At 36.2% G+C, this 22,605-nt stretch overlaps 4 protein-coding genes across 7 annotated transcripts in view; 2 read left to right on the top strand and 2 right to left on the bottom strand.

Annotated features, from left to right (window-relative positions):
* Positions 1-174: 174 nt before the first annotated feature.
* On the bottom strand, positions 175-2,100 carry LOC306877619 (uncharacterized protein KIAA1143 homolog). The gene is made up of 3 exons (XM_079429478.1): positions 1,901-2,100; positions 1,578-1,722; positions 175-978 (listed from the first exon to the last, which is right to left on the bottom strand). Exons 1-3 carry the CDS (start codon positions 2,006-2,008, stop codon positions 767-769), a joined length of 465 nt encoding a protein of 154 aa, XP_079285604.1. The 5' UTR covers positions 2,009-2,100; the 3' UTR covers positions 175-766.
* Positions 2,101-2,530: 430 nt separating this feature from the next.
* Positions 2,531-4,723, top strand: LOC306878257 (transmembrane protein 42-like). Its single transcript, XM_079430490.1, has 3 exons — positions 2,531-2,857; positions 2,923-3,069; positions 3,141-4,723. The coding sequence occupies exons 1-3, from the start codon at positions 2,681-2,683 to the stop codon at positions 3,282-3,284; spliced, it is 468 nt and encodes a 155-aa protein (XP_079286616.1). The 5' UTR covers positions 2,531-2,680; the 3' UTR covers positions 3,285-4,723.
* Positions 3,926-16,024, bottom strand: LOC306878255 (palmitoyltransferase ZDHHC3-A-like). 2 transcript variants are annotated; one of them, XM_079430485.1, is made up of 7 exons: positions 15,793-16,024; positions 14,392-14,711; positions 13,904-14,028; positions 12,715-12,811; positions 12,375-12,456; positions 10,898-11,028; positions 3,926-5,009 (listed from the first exon to the last, which is right to left on the bottom strand). In XM_079430485.1, exons 2-7 carry the CDS (start codon positions 14,689-14,691, stop codon positions 4,794-4,796), a joined length of 951 nt encoding a protein of 316 aa, XP_079286611.1. In that variant the 5' UTR covers positions 14,692-14,711; positions 15,793-16,024; the 3' UTR covers positions 3,926-4,793. The 2 variants fall into 2 exon arrangements, with proteins under 2 accessions (XP_079286611.1, XP_079286612.1); XM_079430486.1 differs by lacking the exon at positions 3,926-5,009 and adding an exon at positions 8,376-9,005 and having other exon boundaries at positions 15,793-16,022.
* LOC306878256 (receptor-binding cancer antigen expressed on SiSo cells-like) overlaps positions 16,002-22,605 on the top strand; it is a 9,158-nt gene continuing 2,554 nt past the window's right edge. The window contains exons 1-7 of one of the 3 annotated variants that reach the window (XM_079430489.1): positions 16,002-16,381; positions 17,403-17,483; positions 17,927-18,023; positions 18,189-18,267; positions 18,970-19,128; positions 19,511-19,618; positions 19,701-19,792. In XM_079430489.1, coding sequence (XP_079286615.1) covers positions 17,941-18,023; positions 18,189-18,267; positions 18,970-19,128; positions 19,511-19,618; positions 19,701-19,792 — 521 coding nt within the window. In that variant the 5' untranslated portion in view covers positions 16,002-16,381; positions 17,403-17,483; positions 17,927-17,940. Of the gene's footprint in view, positions 16,382-17,204; positions 17,484-17,926; positions 18,024-18,188; positions 18,268-18,969; positions 19,129-19,510; positions 19,619-19,700; positions 19,793-22,605 lie in introns of those variants that run through there. The other 2 variants (XM_079430488.1, XM_079430487.1) reach the window with 2 other exon arrangements.

The raw sequence follows: 22,605 nt of genomic DNA, 5'->3' as shown, positions 1-22,605 counted from the left end.
TATGTGCCAATTACTGTTGGTTGTATTTAGTCTTTCTTTCCTAAAGTGTAATTTTACTCAACCTCATAATGTTGATAAAGTACCCTATTTACATTTTATGACATTCCTTCCTGAACAGACACGATTTATATTCAAAACACTTTTTCAAAATTTCAGTTGCAGCACAAGATAAATGGTGGTAAAAACATTTTATTCCAGAATGCATGCTTTTTCTTTCGTCAAAATGTATTTAATAATAAAATACAACCCCAAATGTCCCAGAATCAGGGATTTTGAGTGTCAACAGCATGCAAAACAAAAACCTAAAACAACATTAAAAGAAAACTGAACAGCTCCTTTATAGAAGCCATATCTATACATCCTGTTGGATTTCATAGAGATTTCTATGAAACACTTCAGAGCATCTTTGAAATCAACTTCTATGTTCCACGTTCTATCATATTTGCATTTCTAATTGACCCAGATGTTTTTGTTTCTCTTTTGATCGATCATCATAAGTCTTTCAAAAGTGTCATTAATGACAATGATGATTATGCAAAAGAAACCATATATTGTTACTTCCCATCTGCTGTTGAAGATGCTCAAGAAGGCTCATATGTTTTACAAAATTATATAACAAATAAGCTGCATGGATTTGACCAATCTCACAAACATCTATTTTACACGCACACACACAAAGAAATATCATTTTAAAAGAGCAGATTGGTCTTTGCAAGAAGCAGTCCAAGACAATCTGACTCAAAGAGATGCTTGTATCCCTGTCAAACTAGTCTTCCTCATCATCATCATCATCATCATCCCCACCAAAAGACAGCAGGCTGCTGTTCTTCACCTTCACACCAGCTTTTGACTCTTTCTTCTCACCATCCTCACTTTTTTTCTTCTTGCTAGAGCTGGCAGTAATGCCTTTGAATTTATCAGAGGAGCGTTTGACAGGCTTCTTAAAGACGATCTTCCCATCGGGTGGAGGCTGTTCGTCTGGAGAAAATGAAATCATTTACTTTAATGAATGACTTTATACTTGCCGAACACCAGAACATTAGGGAAGACCGGAGTGTTTTTTACTTTTTCTCTCATAACTCACAGACTACTACAAATCCACCTGCCATCCTTTGGCACAAGAAACATTTATCCCCCGGTTTCACAGACAAGGCTTAAGGCTAGTCCCAGACTAAAATGCAACGCAAGTATGACCAAGTCCCTCCACCAACCACATTCTGAGCAACAGCCACCAAATGTGCAGAACCAAAACTAAATACATATTAAGATTAAATATCAAAATATTTTAGTTTCATTATTCATATTATTAGTAACATCTTTTAATATGAATACTGTGCCAATATTTATAGTATTAGATTTATGAAAGTACTAGTAAGTTATGAGATGTTTAAATAATAGGCCTAAATATTGCATTTTTATTTATGGATGTGTATCTTTATATATTTTATAATTAAATGTGTATCTTTAATTATTCTTTTATGTAATTTCATTGAAATTATTTTAGCTTTTTGAGTATTCCCCCAAATCGGTCGATGACAGATTTGGTTTGATCACTATTTTTGGTCTCAGTGCATTACCTTTGTTTGAATCCTTTGTATCTTTTTTGATTTCCATAACCTCTTCAGCATTTAGATCTCCCTTTTTCAAGACCACGACCTGCGGCATCTCGTCCTCCCGATCACTGTCACCACTGTCTTCATCCAACTGCAGCATCTGCTGCTTCTACAAAAACAACAGCATTTCATTTAGTATTCGATGTCCTACATTACAAATAAATGCATTAAAGACTGTGTATGAAAACCTAGTGAGCAGCCTACATAGACAACATTGTGTAGTCATGCGTTCAGCCAGGTAGCAGTGTTTTACGCTGAGGCACGACCAATGTAACTAAAACACTTACTTTAGTCTCCACTGTCGGCCCTTCTTTAAAACCAACATCATTCTTAAATTTCTTCAAAAAAGATGGTTCGGCTGGCTTCACCCATGATACATTACTCTTTTTACTCATTGTGTTTCAGTAAACGCGCTTACAAACACTAAACACTCAAGAACCAGGCGCGTAAAGTTTGCGTTCATGCAACCTCATCAATACGCGTCTGTACACGACCAATCAGCGCTTTCTCTGTTTCATACGGTGGGAGATAAATGCTACTTGCTAACTATTTAATTTGCCGATGCCATTACAAATATTTCCTCAAGAGGCGCTTGGTGGCTCAGAAAGCCGAATTCTCCACCACGTTCATATCACAAAGTGTTATTTTTACCTTATTGGAGACATCTGTATACTAACACGTGGAACGATGGATTTTTAAATGTACGGATTTTAATGGTTATTATGTCAATAAAATAAAAACAAGTGACAAAATAATTTTTAAGGCAAAATCACAAACGTAAAGCCTACAAATTCTTCAGCACTGATGATAATTTTCACCCAACATTAAAAAGCAATTAAACTGAAAACACGTGGTAAAGATTTAAAATACGACATTTAAAGCGACCATGCACGCCCATTTAAGGACTTCCGGGTTTCATGCTGACCGTCTCTCTCTAGCTACCTGTGTGATTTATTTCTGTGATGCACAGTAGGAAGTCAAGTTTCTTTATCATTTTGTGTCTTAAAATGTAAACTATGGCGGTAAAATAATACTGTTATCACAGTCGAGTCTGAGTGACTGGAATTATGTTGCCTGGCGTGTTTTATGCCTTAATAGCGGGGTTTCTGGCAGCTTTAGCATCATCTTCTGCTAAGTTGTCCCTGGGTGCTGATTATCTGAAAGATGTGTGCGAATCAGGACTGAAGATCTGGACAGATGGACAGGAGAACACTGATGGAGTTGATACCACAGCTTGTGACTGGGTAAGAAATGTGGTGTATATATGAATATACATATTTCATTGTAATAAACATGTCATTGATTGCAGTTACATATACCCCTGCGACTGCTTTGTGGTGGTCTTCTGTTCACCTGCAATGCTGTGATGTGGACCTTCTTCGCCAAAGCACTCAGGCACTCGTCTTCCTCAGCCCGAGCCACTGTGACCACCACTGCCTCAAATTTTATATCCTCTGTGAGTTTTTTCCCCCTCAAATTCATTTGAGAAAGCAGTTATTTAATGATTTAATATTGTCTTTTTTCCAGGCTTTTCTTGGACATGTGATCTTTGGTGAAACTCATGCCACGCTATGGTGGGTTGGCATCATTTTGACCCTGACAGGGCTTTACGTCTTGCATGGATCAGCTTCTCAGGCTCCACGGGAAAATGTGGATAAGAAATATGATTGACAGAAGAAAACAGGGAGCAACAAGTCCTTATCCAATGCCTGAAGTGAAATCAGTCAAGTGAAAAAGCACTAAGAGCTAACAAGAATTATGCACAATTGTATGATGCTAAATTTATATATTTTGTTCTGTAATAGGAATGCTTTTGTAGTTAATTTATTTTGATGCATCAGTGAAAAATTACACGATGCAAAGCCTTGAAATGTGTTTGACTTCAAGCCTATAGTCATGCAATGGACCTGCTCTATATCTCGCCTCAATCATGTGGGTACTTACTTATAATCAATTTATACTCTTCTTTATTACTATGACTTGAAATATGTTTATGACATATATATTTTTTGCTGGATATTTGACCAAATGCAGCTGTGGATCTCAAATGAAATTTAGTTTCACCTCTCATCTTTCTCTGAAACATCCTTTTTCAATTCCAATTCTTCCAAAGTAAAACTAGCACTCCAGTCAAAACAGTGTAGTCAAAAGGATGCACACACTGATAGTTTATAAATGTTTTTGGTTATTAAATGACTATTGTGTGTCAAACCACTGACCTGGACTCAATTTTAAAGGAAAACCCAACCACAAAAGCAGCATCTATTGAGCACAGCAGGACATTATCATGTATTCTACTCAGAAATCACATCTGAAAGTTGACCTGGCACTACGTGGGTGTATAATATCCCACCTGCAACCACATTTTATTCAAACAACAATGGACTTGTAAAAACAGCACATTTACTTGAAGAACCTTAAATCGAAAGTGTGCAGACATGGGGAACATCGGGTAATGGAAAAAATCCAGAACATAACAAATAACAATAATGTAGCCAGTAATGGAAAGATGCAGTTATAGAATATTTTTAAAAAGGCCATAGAACAATAAAATTATAAAATATCAGTGAAATCCTGGGATGATACAGTCGTCTTACATTTTGTAAGTCTTTTGCAAATTATGGAAAAGGCTCAAAAGGTCTACAAATGAGCACCGTATGTTTATATTTTTATATTATATTGTATATTCATTGGTTTGCAGCCATTTTATAGTGTTTCAGTGCCAGGCGATTAAAAATTGTAGTATATTAAAGCATTTCATACATATATGCAACTTATTTAACTGTGATGATGAATCTTCATAGTGTCCTATAGGAAAGAATTCACTTACAGTTACTTAATACAGTATTATTAATATCCTAGGTCTTATAAAACATATAGATATACCAAACTAAAAGACATCACTGCTCCAAGAAACAGCTGGCATAATAAAGTAAGTTATGTGACACTGTCAGGAGCTCAATCTCTCTATGCACAGTATAAGTTTCTCGTTAGAAGAGCTAGCTGTATTTTTGGTTTTAAATACTGCTTTAAGGCACTTTGGTATAGTACATAAATGTATACCACAATTTGGTATAGTACATAAATTAAAAACAAAAAAGTCCAAATTCAAATGTCCACAGTAGTCTCTTTGCAAGTCCAAGGCAGGAAATGTGCCATTTGAATCTCAGGGTTTTTGATCTAATGAGCCTCCAATGGAATCTCAATCACATCCTCCTCAATGATTTCACCCTGTGGGAACATGGGAACAGGATCCAAAGTATCTTTCTGGCATGAGAGATCTGTGAAAGGGCTCAACCAGGCCATAGAAAGAGGCCCTCCGAACGCTGACTTCATAGCTTCCCAGAATGGAGTCTTCTCCCATATAGGGTCTTCACGCTTCATCTTTTCAATGCCCTGAAAAAAAGAAAAACAACACTGCTATGATTCTTGAGAGAGATATGAAATAATAGACTCCATAATTAGATGGAAAACAACATCCATATTGGCAAAAAAAAAATTTAAATTCCACTGATTGAACTGAAAAGGAAAGCAAATGGTTACAATGCTAAAAAAAAAAAAAACATGGGGAGCGTTTCATTATACTCATGCACCTGCGTGCTTCTGATGTTTAATCTTTAATATGAAATAACCCGACAGCAAGAAATAGTTCGACTTTCACTTTATGGCACACGTTAAAAACACATGGAGCATGCAGCATGCCTTCGCATTCCAAATGAGGTATCTAAAATTTAAAATAGCATGCATTGTGTCGAATGAACAAATGTGTCTTTATACCGGTAGCAATCAAAGCTTACCTCCATCTCACACCAATCAAACGGACATCAGCCTAATTTAATACTAAATATAATTAGTTGCTTTTTCATTCATTTTAATTCCCAAAAAAAGCAAAGATTTGATATTTCTGAGCAAGAGAACTACTCATTAAACACAAAAGAATAAGAATAAAAAGGGAGAAAATCAGGTTAGTGTCAAAGACAGACAGGAAGACAGAAACCAAGCAAATTTGAAAACATTTTGATCTCTTGAGAGATTGCAATACAGTTATTTTGCAATGTGAATTTTAGCTGACATTTTCATGTCATTAGACTGGATTCACTTATGGTTGTGCATTTAGGAAATCCACTGTCAGACACTTTGACACATTGTCACATAAAGCACTAATAGTGTGTTCAGGTTTTTAATTATTCACCGTTTGTCAAAGAACAGAATGACTGTCTTTATAATACACACTTAAAAGTTCAAGCACATATCATCCGTTCATCATAATAAAACATATTTTTTAAAACCTGTTCCTTCATTCAAAACATTTCTGCAAACCAAGTTTATGGAAACATACCAAGTAAATCAGCTCTAAAAAAAAAAGTACAGAGTGTATATTGAGTATAAGTAAATCTGATAGGGCAGCTGAGTAACATCAGTGGGGTATTCCAGACAGCAGGTTATGTGACATACCCGGGTATATATATAAAGCGCTAATATAAGTAATAAATAAGGTAATATATTATTCTAATATGGTTATTTTATTTATTTTATTGGCATATATAACAGTTATCTATATAAATTATTAAACACTATGTCAAGGTCATGTTTAATTTATTATATTATATATATATTTATTATATTTTATATTATCATCTCACACATGGATCGGCATTTTCTATAATGTATTTCTATAATTAAAATACATATCTGATATGACTTAATATATAATTAGCATCAAACAAAAAATATAAGTCATATTCTCAAGGATTAAAGATTAAACGGAAAAAATTATTGCACAACCATCAATTAGGTGGCGATATGCAATAAGCATGTAAACCATATACATATACATATACATACATATATATATATATATATATATATATATATATATATATATATATATATATATATGATGTAAACGACCATTGAACAAAAGAAAAAGAAAGAAACAGCATGGCGCGCTTTTTCTTAGCATCCGTTTCCATAGTGACTAGTTGATTCGTAGTTCTGTCGAGAATGTCTTGAGTCTTTTAGGCCCCGTTCACACTAGTGCGTTTTCCTTTTAAAACACATAACATTTGCTACGGTTACGCCTATCGTTTACACTACTCCGCCGTTTTCGAGGTTCAAAACTGAGACTTTTGAAAACGCTGCAGACCCCGTTTTCAGTGTAAACGGACCAGAACGGAGACTTTTGAAAACAGTGCAGATCACGTTTTCAGTGTAAACGGACCAAAACGGAGACTTTTGAAAACGGTGCAGACCCCGTTTTCAGTGTAAAGGGACCAAAACGGAGACTTTTGAAAACGGTGCAGACCCCGTTTTCAGTGTAAAGGGACCAAAACGGAGACTTTTGAAAAGGGTGCAGACCCCGTTTTCAGTGTAAACGGACCAAAACGGAGACTTTTGAAAACACTGCAGACCCCGTTTTCAGTGTAAAGGGACCAAAACGGAGACTTTTGAAAACACTGCAGACCCCGTTTTCAGTGTAAACGGACCAAAACGGAGACTTTTGAAAACGCTGCAGACCCCGTTTTCAGTGTAAACGGACCAAAACGGAGACTTTTGAAAACGGTGCAGACCCCGTTTTCAGTGTAAACGGACCAAAACGGAGACTTTTGAAAACGCTGCCCACGTTCTTTCTGCGTATCCTTGATGACCGTGTAAACAATAACATCATGCTCATTGTTGTACCCATAGATGTATATAGGTAGATTCCCCATTCAACCACTCCAAGCACGCAGACGCGTCCGCCATCTAAATAATAGTGATCTACCTATACATATCTATGTTTGTACCTGCATGAACGGTCACGTGACATGCTTTTTCGGTTGTGTAGTGTAAACGGAAATCGTTTCTGAAACGCAGCGGAAACGCCAGCTTAAACGGGGATCGTTTTCATTCTAAAACGCTGTTTTAAACAGAAAACGCACTAGTGTAAACGGGGCTTTAACCAGGAACATACTAAGAGTTGAATGAACTTACTCCCGGACGTGTATTTGGAACCATATACCTCGAGTAAGCAAGGTTTGGGGTTAATCATCCCAAAGTTTAGGAGGTAAATTGCTTTCTGGAATACACCCCAGTACTGTTATCACTCAAAATCTTATGTGTAACAGCAAATGTACTCATAATATCTCAAAACACATTCTTTACATTAAAGTAATTATCATTTAAATTTAATTATTTTTAACGTTAAGAATCAGGGGTGTAGAAATGAGCTGACAATGCACTGATTATGGAGTTTAATAATAGATCAATTCTGTTCTACAATACTTTTGAATGTAAAAAAATAATGTATCGCTTTATCAATATTTGTCAATACTGTCTCTTTAGTTACATTTCTGATTATGTTTCTGCATAATTTAGTATAGAATCACTTGAATCCAAGCTTTGTCAGACCATATTTATACCCCTGTTAAACTTCCTATATTGTTTATATATGTTTTATATTTTGTATACAGCCAGTGTCAATAATGTTAAGGCTTGTTCACACCAAGAATGATAAATATAAGGATAACTATATGTCCTTAACAGCAGCTCTGTTTTTATAAGTGCTTATAAATGCTCAAGCAGTCTGATTCTTATTGGCTGTCACTGTTTTTAATAATTGATGAGCTGGAAAAAATTAATTGTTCTGCCAGTAATTGCAATGATATTGTTCCTCTGTGTCAATATTGTAATAAAGTAGATGTAGTGTGGACAGAATGATTTACAGTTATCATTACAGTTATCATCCTTGGTAAAAAAAAACTGCCCTTAAACGTTTCTTTTATCTGTCAGCATAATAAAACATTTTATTGAATGGTTGTCAGTGCTCTTACATTGTTAACCAGGAAAGGGCAGGAATATTATACTGTAGCTAGGTATGAAAAAATAACATATTGTTTAAAAGTAGGTTATCATTGTGGACAGTCTGGCAAGATTACAATAGTGATTATATTAGCATAAATTGGCTTCTATTATCTGCGCAACATTCATCTTCATTTCAGTGTAGCTAAGCAGAGATGCTTGAGATTATGACATGATAAAGCATCCACTTTCTGTTCTTAATTAAAATAAATAGAGGCAAGGATAATTGGATATGCAATGATTTGTTCCCTGAAAAAAAAAAAAAAAAAAAAAGATGATGAAAGTGATTTAGTCTTACTGCTAAATGCTTCACTGATTACAAACAAATTAAAAGATGCTGTTTATAAGGGCAGTCCAAGTGCACTCGAGTCTCTAGCTTAAAGCTTCCTGAGCTCAGACCACATACTGGTAGAGGTCAGCTTTCCCGTGGTCAGGTGTGGAAAACGGGCTTAACCATGCTATCGAGAAGGGGTGTCCGAATACCGCCTTCATGTTCATCCATTTTGTTTTTTTAGCCCATCTTCTCTCTTCCTTTTTCAACTGCTCTATGCCCTAAAAACAAGAGATAACCGAGACTTCAGAGTGTGTGAATATTACAAAACAATAGAGGAAAAGAACAGCTGACCCATTCTATAAAACAAAGAACTTCATCCAAATGTTTATTTTAAATCAGTTTAAATAATGATTTTCACAGTGAACGGTCACATCACTATGGTTATGCTCATAATACAATACTAGCATACTGCTTAGTCCATTCAGTGCAGTATACACTGCATACTGCCCATTTATTTTTATAAAAAGATTGTGGAGTATAATGTATTATATAACGGTATATATCTCAAACAGTAATGTGCTAAAATGGTACTGTAACTGTTATTTAATCCAGTTGTATGTAAAAATGTCTTGACTCAATATTCCAATCAAATAAGGATTCAAGAAAGAGAGGTGGTATTGGTTCAGGTTTATTCATCATACTGGAAGAATACGTAAAACTGAGAGCATTTTATTTTGTGATGATGTGTTGCATCCAGTATTCATCTTATTTTCATAAATTTTACCAAAGGTTTTCAAAAAATATACATTAAATTAAAAAAAAAGTATATTTCAAATTCAACACATTGAATTGTGGGAAATTTGCATACAGAACACAATATACACTACCTTCAAAAGTTTGGGGTCAGTAAGATTTTATAATGTTTTTGAAAGAAGACTCTTATTGCTCACTGGGGCTGCATTTATTTGATCAAAATTACAGTAAAACATATACAGTAAAATATAGTACGGTGGCCGAGACGTGCAAAACAAATCACGATTCTCAAAACAAAATAACAAATTACAAATGCAAATCTTTTGCATTTTGAATTGACTCTGCTGTTCTTCTTCTCGTTCTTCCTGTACACCTTGATTGATAGATGTCTCGTTCAGTCAGCGGTGAGTGATCTATTCCCAAACCAATGGCGCTGTCTCAAACTATACCTGCCTCTTCCGGTTTGTCTGATTTGTTGTGGTGTTTTCTGACTTGTTGTTCTGTTTTCGGATTTGTTATTTTGTTTTTTAGATTTGCATTTGCGTTTGTAATTTGTTATTTTGTTTTCAGAATCATGATTTGTTTTGCACTTCTCGGCCACCGTAAATATAGTGAAATATTACTACAACTTAAAAACGGTTTTCTATTTTTAATATATGCAGTTATGGCCAAAAATATCGGCACCCTTGGGAAATATGATCAAAGAAGTCTGTGAAAATTAATCTGCATTGTTAATCCTTACTGAACCGTCACGGTATGGACATCTTGGTTCAGTGCATGAGGCCTTACGACAAATACAGGCAATTCACCCCCAATCCAGAAGGGGCACCCGCAGTAATGCAACTGTGTTTGATAACCGCCAGCAGAAGAACAGCGAATGAATGCCATGTAGCGCCATACGTTTCCCTTCTAGCCTTAAGCTGTGTTCACACTAGCAGCGATTTAGACCACACTTATTGTCTTATTAATAATCACTGTATAAAGGTCTGCTTTTATTTGTGTGCACTCACAATGAAAACAAAGCAGACTTAATATATATATATATATAACATGTAATAATATTTAGTATTTTCACATCTAGGTGGAACATTTTTTAATTTGCACTACTGTCTGTTCAAAATAAATGAAAAGAAACTGAGCATAGTAGATTTCTTTTTTTTTTTTTTTTTTTTACCGAAATCGTATCAATCCGTGACCCCCGAACCCGAAGTACGTACCAAACCGTGACATCTGTGTACCGTGCCACCCCTAACAGTGACCTAGTTATACTTGTTGCATATGTGTGACATTTCACTTCAAGCACGATACAATTTTTTGGTAAAACTGTCCTCACGCATCAACCTAAAAATAACAATATCAGACCACAAGCACTACCTCCACTACGTTCGCCCACTGCTGAAAGGAAGCGATATCTTACCGTCTCATCTGTGCAGATGGAATGGATTTGGGTGCCAAACATCACAGAGGTGAAGATGAGGAAGAGGAGGCCCTCAAAGCACAGGAGGATGAGGAGGATGACAGTGGCTGGAGGGGAGAAGGTACTGCACTCTCGGGTCAGGAGGGGAGAGGGAACACATACAGTCTTAACACACATACAGCTATACAGTATACTAACACAACTATAAAATCCAAGGTTCATTTTTTTTGTCTATGTATAATTATTTGTAACAAGGAGAACAATAAAAAGAGGGTTTATGTGTATGAATATCTGGCAACACATCTGTATGTGTATGTGCAAACTGGGACACAACAGGCTTGGAAAGTGTTGAAACACATCAGTACATGGGTTAAGAGGTTTGACCATTTCACCAAGCTTGGTTAGCAATATACCACTGACCTGCTTGAAAACACCATTGGTAACACAGTTTTTTTTTTGGGATTGCCATTTATATGCTACTGTTCAAATGTTTGGGGTCAGTAAGATTTGTTTCATATTTATGAAAGAAGTGTCTTAATCAGCAAGATTGTATTTATATGATCAAAAATACAATCAAACAGTTAACGGTAGCCATTGACTTTTATTATTGTACGGAAAATAATACTATGCAAGTCAATGGCTACCGTCAACTGTTTTTTTTTTACAAGCATTTTTCAAAATATCATCTTTTATGTTCAACAGAAGAAAGAAACTCGTGCAGGTTTGGGATAATTTGAGGATAAGTAAAAGCATTTTAATTTTGGGGTGTCAATCTTTTTTGATTTTTGTTTCTGACTAAAACTATAAACAGGCTTTTCTCTTCTAAATAACCTGCACTTTGAGTATATTTGCCAGCAGCAAACACAGGTTGAAAAACTTATGCAAAGCTGAATAAAATCTCCTATAAAGTATCACTGGAGCTGTGGTAGCGAGATAAGAATGTACTCCAACAGCTCAGATTGTGGCGCTCATCTGAACAATTTGTTTGAATCTGCTTCTCCTTCATCACTACCTGTCCACTTTTTGTACTAATAAAAATGACATTATATTACATTTACATAACTGATTGTCCATCATAAACAAAAAAGGAAAAAAAAAGTGTATAGCAGCAATTTTCTGTTCCCACACACATTAACTTCCACATGCACACAGATAATGGTCTAAGTTTATGATACTTTTATGGTGCTTTTGCACACTTTTTAGAGATTAAAATTGTTACATTGTAATCAAATGGAAAAAATAACCAGTGTATTCAATGTACTGGAAAGAAATACACGTTTGAAACAAGGCTCAGGAAAATGACAGAGTTTACATTTTCGGGTCGCTTTAAGAAGTACTTATCTGTTTTTGCATAGGTTGGAATGCTTTTTCCAGTAGATAACTTTCTAAATTGCATGCCTGCCATCTGACCCTGATATCTAGGTCACAGGGATCAAGTTATCAGTCTTTCTAACAATAACTTGCTTTTATTACTTACTTGTCCAGTCATCTTCAAAGCAGTAGAGAAAATGAAAGACCACCATGACCAAGGTATGCAGAGAGATCAGGGAAATGTACATCTGAAAAACCCACCAGCACCAGCATTAGATGTTTGTTAGTGTTGGTTTCAAATAACCAGAATGAAATAAAACAAACAATTAAATCCCTAGTGAAAACATTACAAGCAATTTAATATTAATGATACTTTCAAATTCAGAAGGAAGTTAATTTAACTTTTATCAGCAAGTCTAGAACTAGATGCATTCAAATGCAATGCTTACAACATGTGACTAACACAACTGTGTCTTGGTATTTTTAGAAGCCGTTTTAATACTTACTGTAAAGAGCACAAAGTACTTCTGGTTACTTTCCCCGACACAATTGTTTACCCAAGGGCAATGATGATCCATCTTCCGTATACAGCGCTTACAAACACTAAAACCAGTTTGAAAAGAGGGGTGGAGAGAAGAAAGAGATGAAAGAGTAACACTTCCAAACAACAAAGACTGTAACTTAATGGTTTGAAGATATGGCTTTCAAAAATATTCAGCTTCATGTACAGGGGTTGGAGAAAATAACGTGAACACTTATTATTACAGGGGTTAATATCATTTGTGTAGGCTACAATGAAAACATTGCTATTATCTTTTAATTATCCTTTTTGTTGTCATATGCATATCAGTGTTGCATGAATTGTGTTCAAAAGCCGTGGGTGAAATGGTAGACAAATCATAAGAGCCTGTTTAGCAGGACCTTCTGTAAATTTATCAGCCCAATTGTTTGGTGTTTTATAGTGTTGTTTGGTTTTCCAGTCTTTATGATCATGACTGCATACATAAAGCATGGGAAGACTTCATAACGAAGAAAAATAATGGGCGGAACCCGAAAGTGAATAATAGAGACTGTCAAACACTAAGGAGGATCCTGTCCAAACGACATAGAACAACTGCCGCAAAGTGACAGCAAACCTCAATAGACTACAGAGAACTTCACAAAACCAGCATCCAAGAAAGAGCTGCAACTGCTAAAACTTTAATCAGACACAAATGCTAAAATCAGAAAAACAATTAATGTCATTTATAACAAAACTTGGACAGCTGGAACGCCCTGGCCAGCTCAATCACCCAACTTGAATATTATCAAACCACTATGGGTAGTTTTGGAGATGCAGATTTCCTCCTTCAACATCTCTGAAACAACTGGCAAATTATGAAAATGGAGACTATTCTGAAGTTGTATGAATTTATTCAAAGCTGTATTAAAGGCAAATGTTGGTAAAACACCATGCTAATGAAATATTGCCTATTCCTTAGGTGCTCACATTATTTTGTGCAACCCGTATGATACAAGCACACTAACTCAGAACATGACTATGATGTAAAGAATGTGAAAATGGTAATAAATAAATAGAACAGTATATAATCTAAAATGATCTCAATGCAGAAAAAAAACATGGACAGTAATATAACCATGATGAATAGCGCTGCTACCGTTACGCATCTACGTCTCCATATGCTCCTGTCTCACCTGCAGTGGTGAGCTCTATCTGGCTTAATACTGCAGCACTTGGGACATTTGTAAACCACCTGGCCTGGCTTCAGCTGCAAGCTCTCGATGTACTCCTTTGTGGCGTTGCCCTTTGGCACAGCTCCCTAAGAAAGCATCAGGCAACTTCAGCAACATTTTAATAGCAGTATGGGAAGCATTTATGACACCTTGCTGAAGGTTTAGGGAAGAGTGGGGGACAAAATAACACCACTTTTCTTAAATTGCAAGCTACAGTGATGACACTTATGCCCAATATGTATGTGTGTGTGTGTGTGTGTAAAACATATATGCAATATTTATAATTATATAATATTATTATTATTATGTGAGATATAGTAAGTAAGTATAGTAAGTAAGCATTACAATTCCCCTCATATACTGGGAGAAATCTCTCATAATGGGGGCAATCATCTTCCCTACCCAGTAGACACCACAAAAGCATTGCTTATTACAGGTTAAAAACCCACCGGGTCAGTGCACATGGCTCTGAAATGAGACGCCAAGGCGAGGAAGGCCAGGCTGTTGAAGAGGGTGCCATTCACCATCTTGTAGGTGAGGTTCTTCGATGGAATCAGCATGATGAACAGCACAACAAACTCAGCAAAGAAGACGAGAAGCCAGGTGATGATCGCACAAACGATGCCGCAGGCATCTTTGATGAACCACATGTTGTTCTGTCGCTCATGACAGGGAGGAAGACACTGTACGGGCTGCAGGCCACTAGCCTGCCTCTCGACGTCCCTGAAACGCGGCACTGGACTTCTCATCCTAACACAGAGATGCCATCCTGTCAAGGATGATGGAAAAAGAGACAACGATGGATGAAACTACCTAACTACATCACAAAAGTTAGTGCACAGCCTATTTTGAGTTAACATAAAAGTATAGATTTAGTATAGTATTTAGACAGTGGTTCTCAACCAACGAGCTTTAAAAATTCCAAAGAGAATGACTGTCATTTTTATTTAAGAACCAGAATTCTTATGGTCTTTCAAAACCTGGATATACATGGGAATTAAAAATGTGACTTCTAGATCTGGAAAAGTCATGGAAATTCATAAAATTATAAAAGGTCATGGTCATTTTTAGTTATATCAAGATATAAATTTATGTCTGAGTGCAAATGATCTTGAATTGTAACTATAAAATAAAATTATATATATATATATTTTTTTTTTGTTGTTGTTTTTTTTTTTTTAAACCCTGTAATAAAAAAAGAAAACTCATGTAAATAAATAGGTGTAAAAGTGTAAACTGTAGGGGCCTTGGAGTCAAAACTGTTGAGAAGCACTGGTTTCGTAGACAGAGAAGGTCATATTTAGTGGATGCAGCAGTATGGAAGCTGCGGTCTGACAGATAAGTCACTTGAGCAGAACCAACAATGTCACTAGAGGACACACTGTAGCTTTCACTGTTTTTTTAGTTTTTTTTCGCTTTATGGCCCACAAATCAATACTACATCCAACTTTTATGCCTATTGATGGTATTCCTGTTTACTTGGGTCCATAATGAGACGGTCATACATTGTTCAAGAGTGCCAGACATTATTTAGCAGTAACATTATGCGTTTCAAAATATGTAAAATATTATTTACTTCACCAAACAGCCCAAAATATGGTTTGTAAAGTCAAAGCAGCAAAAGCAGGACATAATATCACAATGGCGTGAATTACGCCTTAACTGTGCCAAGATATCATTAATAACACATACAACATCCAAGCGCACCGTTTATCATATTATTGCATCTCATGAAATAGAAAGTGTATTGCATATCAATTCATAGTAACGCGATTTTGACTGAATAACACTGAATTCAATAAGCCAGCTGTGTATGGAAACCTGCGCTACCTGACCATGGCGATACTCACATATTTGGCGACACTGGTGCTCCTCGCGTTTGCTCGTCCACTCAAGGCCGAGAAGATCCAATAATGCATGGATCACGCCAGCAGGGGAACATGTCTGAGATTAGTGTTTTAACAAAAACTGTGGTTTACCCGATTATTGCACGGGGGCTGGTGAAATGCTGCATTTTTGTGCGGAGCCAGCTCCTCCCTTCACTGGAGAAACTGATAGCCACACCTCCCTTTCACTAGAGGCGCAACCGGATCACGATCCGAAATGGAAACCACTTTCTAGAAAATGAATCGTTGGATTGCTAGGCGTTGCCGGAGACTGAGGCTTAAGGTCTTTTATTTGGGGGAGCTTGGAGGCTCAGACAGCCCAATATCCCATTGAGCCGCATTCAAATCTCAGGGTGTTTTTATACTATTGGATATATTTTGTAGTATTAAAAGTATAATCCTTTAAAACTGCTACTTCATAAGAATTCGATTCTGGTACAAAAATGAATGTCAGCACGAAAGCGTCTTGTAAAATGACTTTTAAATATAGCCCTTCCAGAAATCACAAACGACTGTGATTGGTTCGTCCTTCCAGCGCAGAGAAAAGTAACAGGTACCTCGTGATATGATTGTATACCTGGCACTTGTGGACACTGAGAAAACTTTAATAGCGATTGCTTTAAAAATAAAACAGTATAAAATAAATTAATAAATTTAAGATGTAAGAATAGATAGATAGATAGATAGATAGATAGATAGATAGATAGATAGATAGATAGATAGATAGATATTAATACTATCTATAGATAGTATTATTATTATTAATAATATTACAAACATATTTAACATTTACAAACATATGCATAACATTTTGTAAATAAAAATATGTATTTCAAAATGAGTTAATTAAAACCCTGTCATATAATTTTATCTCCTTTAATTTTACTGTCTGTTACTGAAATCAATGTGTGCAAGATTCATTATATTTATATTTTTGTATTTTTATTTAGCAAAAACGGTACATTTTAGAACGGACTTTTATTGTGTTGTATGGCAGAAAATTTAAAGCGTCCCTTAAAATTTGCGCAAAAGAGCCCAACATGTGGGTTGCCAAGTTGCAAATGGCCATTCAAGTTAAACCAAACTAAATATATTGTTTGACGAAACCATAGGGATAATTTTATTTAATTTATTTCAAAATGTAATTTTATTTTATATTTGTATTCTGCATTATCTGCAGGAACAGCTCCTGCAAAATAAGCATGATAATGATTTTTGTTGTATATCACTGGGGCACAAATACAGAACCAACTATGAACAGTTTTTTTTTTTTTGGTTAGTTTTTTCTTCTTGTCCATAAACAGAAATTGTGTATTTAGCTCTTTTCCTGACACCAAAAATTATTTACACGTTTTAACCCAGGAATATTATTTTACGCGGACAACCTGGCAACCCACAGACTACAGTTCCCTGTTGGTGCGAGGTGGTACAACGAAGGGACGATGGCTGCTTGCATCAGAGTAATATGGATGAGAGTGACCACCTTGACAGCCGCTATTCATGATGCTTCTGCTTTCCTGAACGCTTTCTTTGCCAAAACACACTAATCTCCCTATTTCGTCCCATCTGTAAAGGCCAAGTGTTGTGTTTACCTCAGTCTGCTAGCCCCGTGCTATGATTTTATCCACATCAACTCTCTTTAATTGACCTGACCGGTGAGTAACTAGATGGATATTCACCGTTTCATAACGCATACACGCATAAAAGCTCTCTGAATGTAAACTAAACCGAAGTAACCTCATTAGGCAGCATAGATGTTTAGTTAGCTGGCTTTGCTTGTAACGTTAGCTAACGTTAGCAATTGCTATTGCAGTACATTTGCTTCCTTGATTGTTGTTGGTAAAGGTCAATATGGCAAATTGGATGAAGCAAAAAAGCATTATATCATATGTATGGATCATATTAAACCTCAGAACAGAACATTTTATGCAAATAGCATTAGTGTCCAAGGACATTTCATGGATTCTTACAGTACCTAATCATGTATGAATTGCTGACGTTGCTTGTTTAAATTCTTTGAATGTGTTTGATGTGTTTGTGTTTTAAAAGTATGAATTAATGCACACCCTTTTCCTATGTATTCTTTGACTCTATTTAGATATCACTCATAACATGGCCATCACACAGTTTCGCCTTTTTAAAATATGCACCTGCTTGGCATCTATTCTCTCATTCTTGAAAAGACTGATTTGTAGGTGAGTATTAATCTCTTTTGTTCAATTTCTTGCAGATTCATCTTGTAGTTTGTCAGTCTGAAGCCTGTTGACACCCAGAGATGAATGCATGTCCCTTACAGATGTGATGCTGTGAGCAATGAGTTTCCTCTGCTGTGTTTTGACTGTTGTGTTTTGTTAATTTAGGACTGGAAGGTCACGCAAGCTGAGTGGGGATCAGATCACCCTCCCAACCACAGTTGATTATTCCTCTGCATCAAAACAGGTTAGAAAATGCATCATGCTGGAGACTGTGTCATGAATATTTACAATAATGATTGCTTGAGAAATGGGTCATAAGTAAAATATTCCATAAAGTAATTTTTTTAGGGCAAATTCATACAATACATTTTCTTTTGAACTTACTGTTTATCAAAAAATACTGCAAGAAAATATTTATCACAGTTTCCACCAAAATAATAAGATTTTCTTTATGAGCAGCAGGATGATGTGACTGAAGACTTTCAGCTTTGCCATCACAGGAATAAATTGCAGTTTATATTATATTAAAATATAAAACAGTTAACAATATTTCACAGTACACCTCAATTAAGAAATTATATGCTTTTTTATATTATACTTACTATGTTTAAGAGTAGATATGAACAAAATTCCATTAGCATCAGAAGCCGTATTTTTCATAATTTCATAATGCATGTAAATGAAGCCGTATTTTTCATAATTTCATAATGTATGTAAATGAAGTATTCCTCTCAGTTTGAAAGAGCATTTTGAAACCGAGCATGTCCGAATGGTTAAATTGTCATGGAGGTCCTTCACAAAAAGAAGCCACACATTTTTATGAATCAATGAGAATAACAAAAGTAAAGCACACTTTTACTTTGAAATAAACTGGACAGGTGACTATTACTACTATTGGCCTTTGCTTGATGAAATGAGTGAATGTTTGTTGTATAATTCAATTCAGCCAGAGATTGAGGAGTGGAGCTCATGGGATGAGGACGCTCCAACAAGTATTAAAATTGAAGGTGGCAACGGGATAGTTCCACCTCCACAGAATGAAGCTGAAGAAGAAGAGCCAGACTACTTCAAAGACATGGCTCCCACCATCAGGAAAACACAAAAAGTAGGTTGATTATTAGAAGGGGTTACATCTGCTGCTGGTTCATTGTCATTTATTTATGTCCTAAATTTTATTTTAATTTGTCCTATAGTTATATATTTTATGTTTTTACATCCTAGTAACTCTGCTTCTCTTGCTTTCGCTCTTTAAAACAAGAAAAACACAACATTTCTAACTATTTATTTATTTAGTTAGGCCAAGTAGAAATTACATTCTTATTGAAGTAAAAGACTTTTATAGTTTAATGTGAAAAATTCAAGAAAGTCTTTTGGTTTTGAGAATAACAGTTTTCACCTTGTGTTGAAAAAAGGGCCAAATATTGTTGAAGCACTAGTGTAGTATTACACTAGGTCTTCAACATTCCCATTTTGTGTTCTTTTTCCAGATTGTCTTGAAGAAAAGGGAACCTCTGAATTTCTCTATGCCAGACAGCTCCTCAGGTTTCTCCAGCCGACTAGCCGCCACTCAGGACATGTCCTTCATCCAGCCCTCTGTGAGTGATACAGTTTACAGTTTATTGGGAGTCCCCCAATTGATATGACGATCAGTAAACACAATGTCTCTGTGTGCTGCAGGCGGAGCTGGGGGACCTGGACACCTGGCAGGAGGACACCAATACCTGGGAGGAGGAGGCAGATGCAGCCTGGGGGGCAGAGGATGTGCTGAGGTAAGCTACTTTACCAGCTGACTATGAGGGGATCCTGTACAAATAAAAATGTTTCTGGTTCTGCAGACCTGCCAACCTGTACGCATGACCTCTAAGTACGCTGATTTGTCACTCTAAACTACGCAAAAATCTGGTGACGCCTCTGTCCATGCTCAAGACTCAAACCAAGCAACAGAAAAAGATCAACCAATTAGCTTTTTTCTGGGGTTTTGCAATTAAATACACTGAACAAAATTATAAACGCAACACCCCCATTTTTCATGAGCTGAACTCAAAGATCTAAGACTTTTTCTATGTACACAAAAGTCCTATTTCTCTCAAATATTGTTCACAAATCTGTCTAAATCTGTGTTAGTGAGCACTTCTCCTTTGCTGAGATAATCCATCCACCTCACAGGTGTGGCATATCAAGATGCTGATTAGACAGCATGATTATTGCACAGGTGTGCCTTAGGCTGGCCACAATAAAAGGCCACTTTAAAATGTGCAGTTTTACTGTATTGAGGGGATCCGAAAACCAGTCAGTATCTGGTGTGACCACCATTTTCCTCACACAGTGCAACACTTCTCCTTCACATAGAGTTGATCAGGTTGTCCACTCCTCTTCAATGGCTGTGTGAAGTTGCTGGATATTGGCAGGAACTGGAACACGCTGTTGTATACGCCGATCCAGAGCATCCCAAACATGCTCAATGGGTGACATGTCCGGTGAGTATGCTGGCCATGCAAGAACTGGGATGTTTTCAGCTTCCAGGAAATGTGTACAGATCCTTGCAACATGGGGCCGTGCATTATCATGCTGCAACATGAGGTGATGGTCGTGGATGAATGGCACAACAGTGGGCCTCAGGATCTTGTCATGGTATTTCTGTGCATTCAAACTGCCATAAATAAAATGCACCTGTGTTCGTTGTCCATAACATACGCCTGCCCATACCATAACCCCACCGCCACCATGGGCCACTCTATCCACAACGTTGACATCAGCAAACCGCTCACCCACACGACGCCATACACTCTGTCTGCCATCTGCCCTTTACAGTGAAAACCGGGATTCATCCGTGAAGAGAATACCTCTCCAAAGTGCCAGACGCCATCAAATGTGAGCAGTTGCCCACTCAAGTCAGTTACGACGACGAACTGCAGTCAGGTCGAGACCCCGATGAGGACGACGAGCATGCAGATGAACTTCCCTGAGACGGTTTCTGACAGTTTGTGTGGAAATTCTTTGGCTATACAAACCGATTGTTGCAGCAGCGTGCAGGTGGCTGGTCTCAGACGATTTTGGAGGTGAAGATGCTGGATGTGGAGGTCCTGTGCTGGTGTGGTTACACGTGGTCTGCGGTTGTGCCACAGTCGAGTGTTTATTGTCTTAATGTTCTCTTTGAATGTCATTATGCAAAGCATTTCTAACTTCTATTATTCAGTTACAGCAGGGGTTTTCAAACTCTTTTGTCAGCCGAACTACTTTGACATAAATTATTTACTGAAAGTACCCCCTGATATTTTAAGTAAATATTTCAATAATTTAATGGCACATTTGCATGTTTAACTTTAAAAACTTTTTATCAGTTATTTTTATCAACTATTTATATCATCACAAGTTTCAGTAATATTTATATTGCTATTGTTATTATTACACTCAGAAAATTATACAAATTCATATTACTTTAATTTTCAATGTATTACATTTTTTCCACAATACTTTTTTTTAAAATACAGGGTTTTCCAAAAAGAGAATTATATGTATACATTTAAGATTTTACATTTGCATGAGAATTGTATAAACTTGTAACATTTATTTGCAAAAAAGTTTTAATTTAATTTTAATTAATTAATTTTTTTATTAATTCGCTAATGATATACACTCGTAGGCATACCCTGTACCAACTCACGAACCCCCTGAAATTCCCTCACAAAATCACCAGGGGTTCACGAACCTCACTTTGGGAATCCCTAAGTTACAGTGATTGCAGGATGCTTTTGTCCATATTAGGGATTTCCTGGAGTGTCATCAGTTCTATTACTACAGTGAGCATATATGGATTTTCTGCGCGAGGTTACCCTCAGGCATCCAGTATGAATGAAGCAGACATTACATGTGTTTATAGCACTAAATAATACAAATAATACTTCTCTCAAAGGAAATTTGAAGAAGACATATGAAAATCCATGTTTTTCTGCAGTGTACAGAAGTGTAATGAAGTTATTATTATTATTTTTTTAAATAGCATGTAAAAATTGCAAAAAAGAACTCAATCAAACCGAAAACTGGTTAAAAAAAACGAGGTATTTATTGACCCGTGGGCTAACTGTATTGTTACATCCCTACTGTTTAGTTTACTCTAATAGTGCTAATAGTGCTAACTTATGAAAAATATTTAACATTGTACACCCGCCACACTGATGGTAATCAAATTTTTTTCCAAGGTTGGCAGGTCTGGTTGTCTTTGTTTCCCTTGATAACTGCAACATTGAATCACTTAAGTCACTTAAGTTATTTAAATGAATACAGGATATATATTTATTTATTTTTATTTTATTTGTTTATGTATATGTATGCCACTTAACTGTGCAGTCATAAAATCCAGGTCCTGATTTGATTTCAAAGCAATACAAGCAATGTTACAAGCAATGTGTTACATATTTTGTAACTGGTATGATGATGATTTGATGTGTATATGTCGGGTTTAAATTCTGTAGAAATCAGCTGAACAGATTCTGTGATGGTCTGGTAATAATTGAACTCAAAATATTTTGAGGTAGAATATGGTGGTTTTCAGATTTTGTCCACTAGGTGTCAATGTACAAGC

This window comes from Barbus barbus (genome assembly GCF_936440315.1).
Source record: "Barbus barbus genome assembly, chromosome: 12".
Lineage (NCBI taxonomy): Eukaryota > Metazoa > Chordata > Actinopteri > Cypriniformes > Cyprinidae > Barbus > Barbus barbus.
The sequence above is the reverse complement of the archived record's forward strand: the minus strand, read 5'-3'. Positions and strand labels throughout refer to the sequence as shown.

What these genes read in the sequence shown, in the direction of transcription:
- LOC306877619 (XM_079429478.1), bottom strand. Translation starts at nt 2,008, where the DNA reads ATGAGTAAAAAGAGTAATGTATCATGGGTGAAGCCAGCCGAACCATCT. An exon ending in GGCCGACAGTGGAGACTAAA is followed by an intron (nt 1,723 to 1,900) that starts GTAAGTGTTTTA and finishes TTGTTTTTGTAG; the next exon opens with AAGCAGCAGATGCTGCAGTT. An exon ending in TACAAAGGATTCAAACAAAG is followed by an intron (nt 979 to 1,577) that starts GTAATGCACTGA and finishes CATTTTCTCCAG; the next exon opens with ACGAACAGCCTCCACCCGAT.
- LOC306878257 (XM_079430490.1), top strand. Translation starts at nt 2,681, where the DNA reads ATGTTGCCTGGCGTGTTTTATGCCTTAATAGCGGGGTTTCTGGCAGCT. An exon ending in ATACCACAGCTTGTGACTGG is followed by an intron (nt 2,858 to 2,922) that starts GTAAGAAATGTG and finishes CATTGATTGCAG; the next exon opens with TTACATATACCCCTGCGACT. An exon ending in CCTCAAATTTTATATCCTCT is followed by an intron (nt 3,070 to 3,140) that starts GTGAGTTTTTTC and finishes TCTTTTTTCCAG; the next exon opens with GCTTTTCTTGGACATGTGAT.
- LOC306878255 (XM_079430485.1), bottom strand. Translation starts at nt 14,691, where the DNA reads ATGAGAAGTCCAGTGCCGCGTTTCAGGGACGTCGAGAGGCAGGCTAGT. An exon ending in CTTTGAAGATGACTGGACAA is followed by an intron (nt 11,029 to 12,374) that starts GTAAGTAATAAA and finishes TCCTGACCCGAG; the next exon opens with AGTGCAGTACCTTCTCCCCT. An exon ending in CCATCTGCACAGATGAGACG is followed by an intron (nt 5,010 to 10,897) that starts GTAAGATATCGC and finishes TCTTTTTTTCAG; the next exon opens with GGCATTGAAAAGATGAAGCG.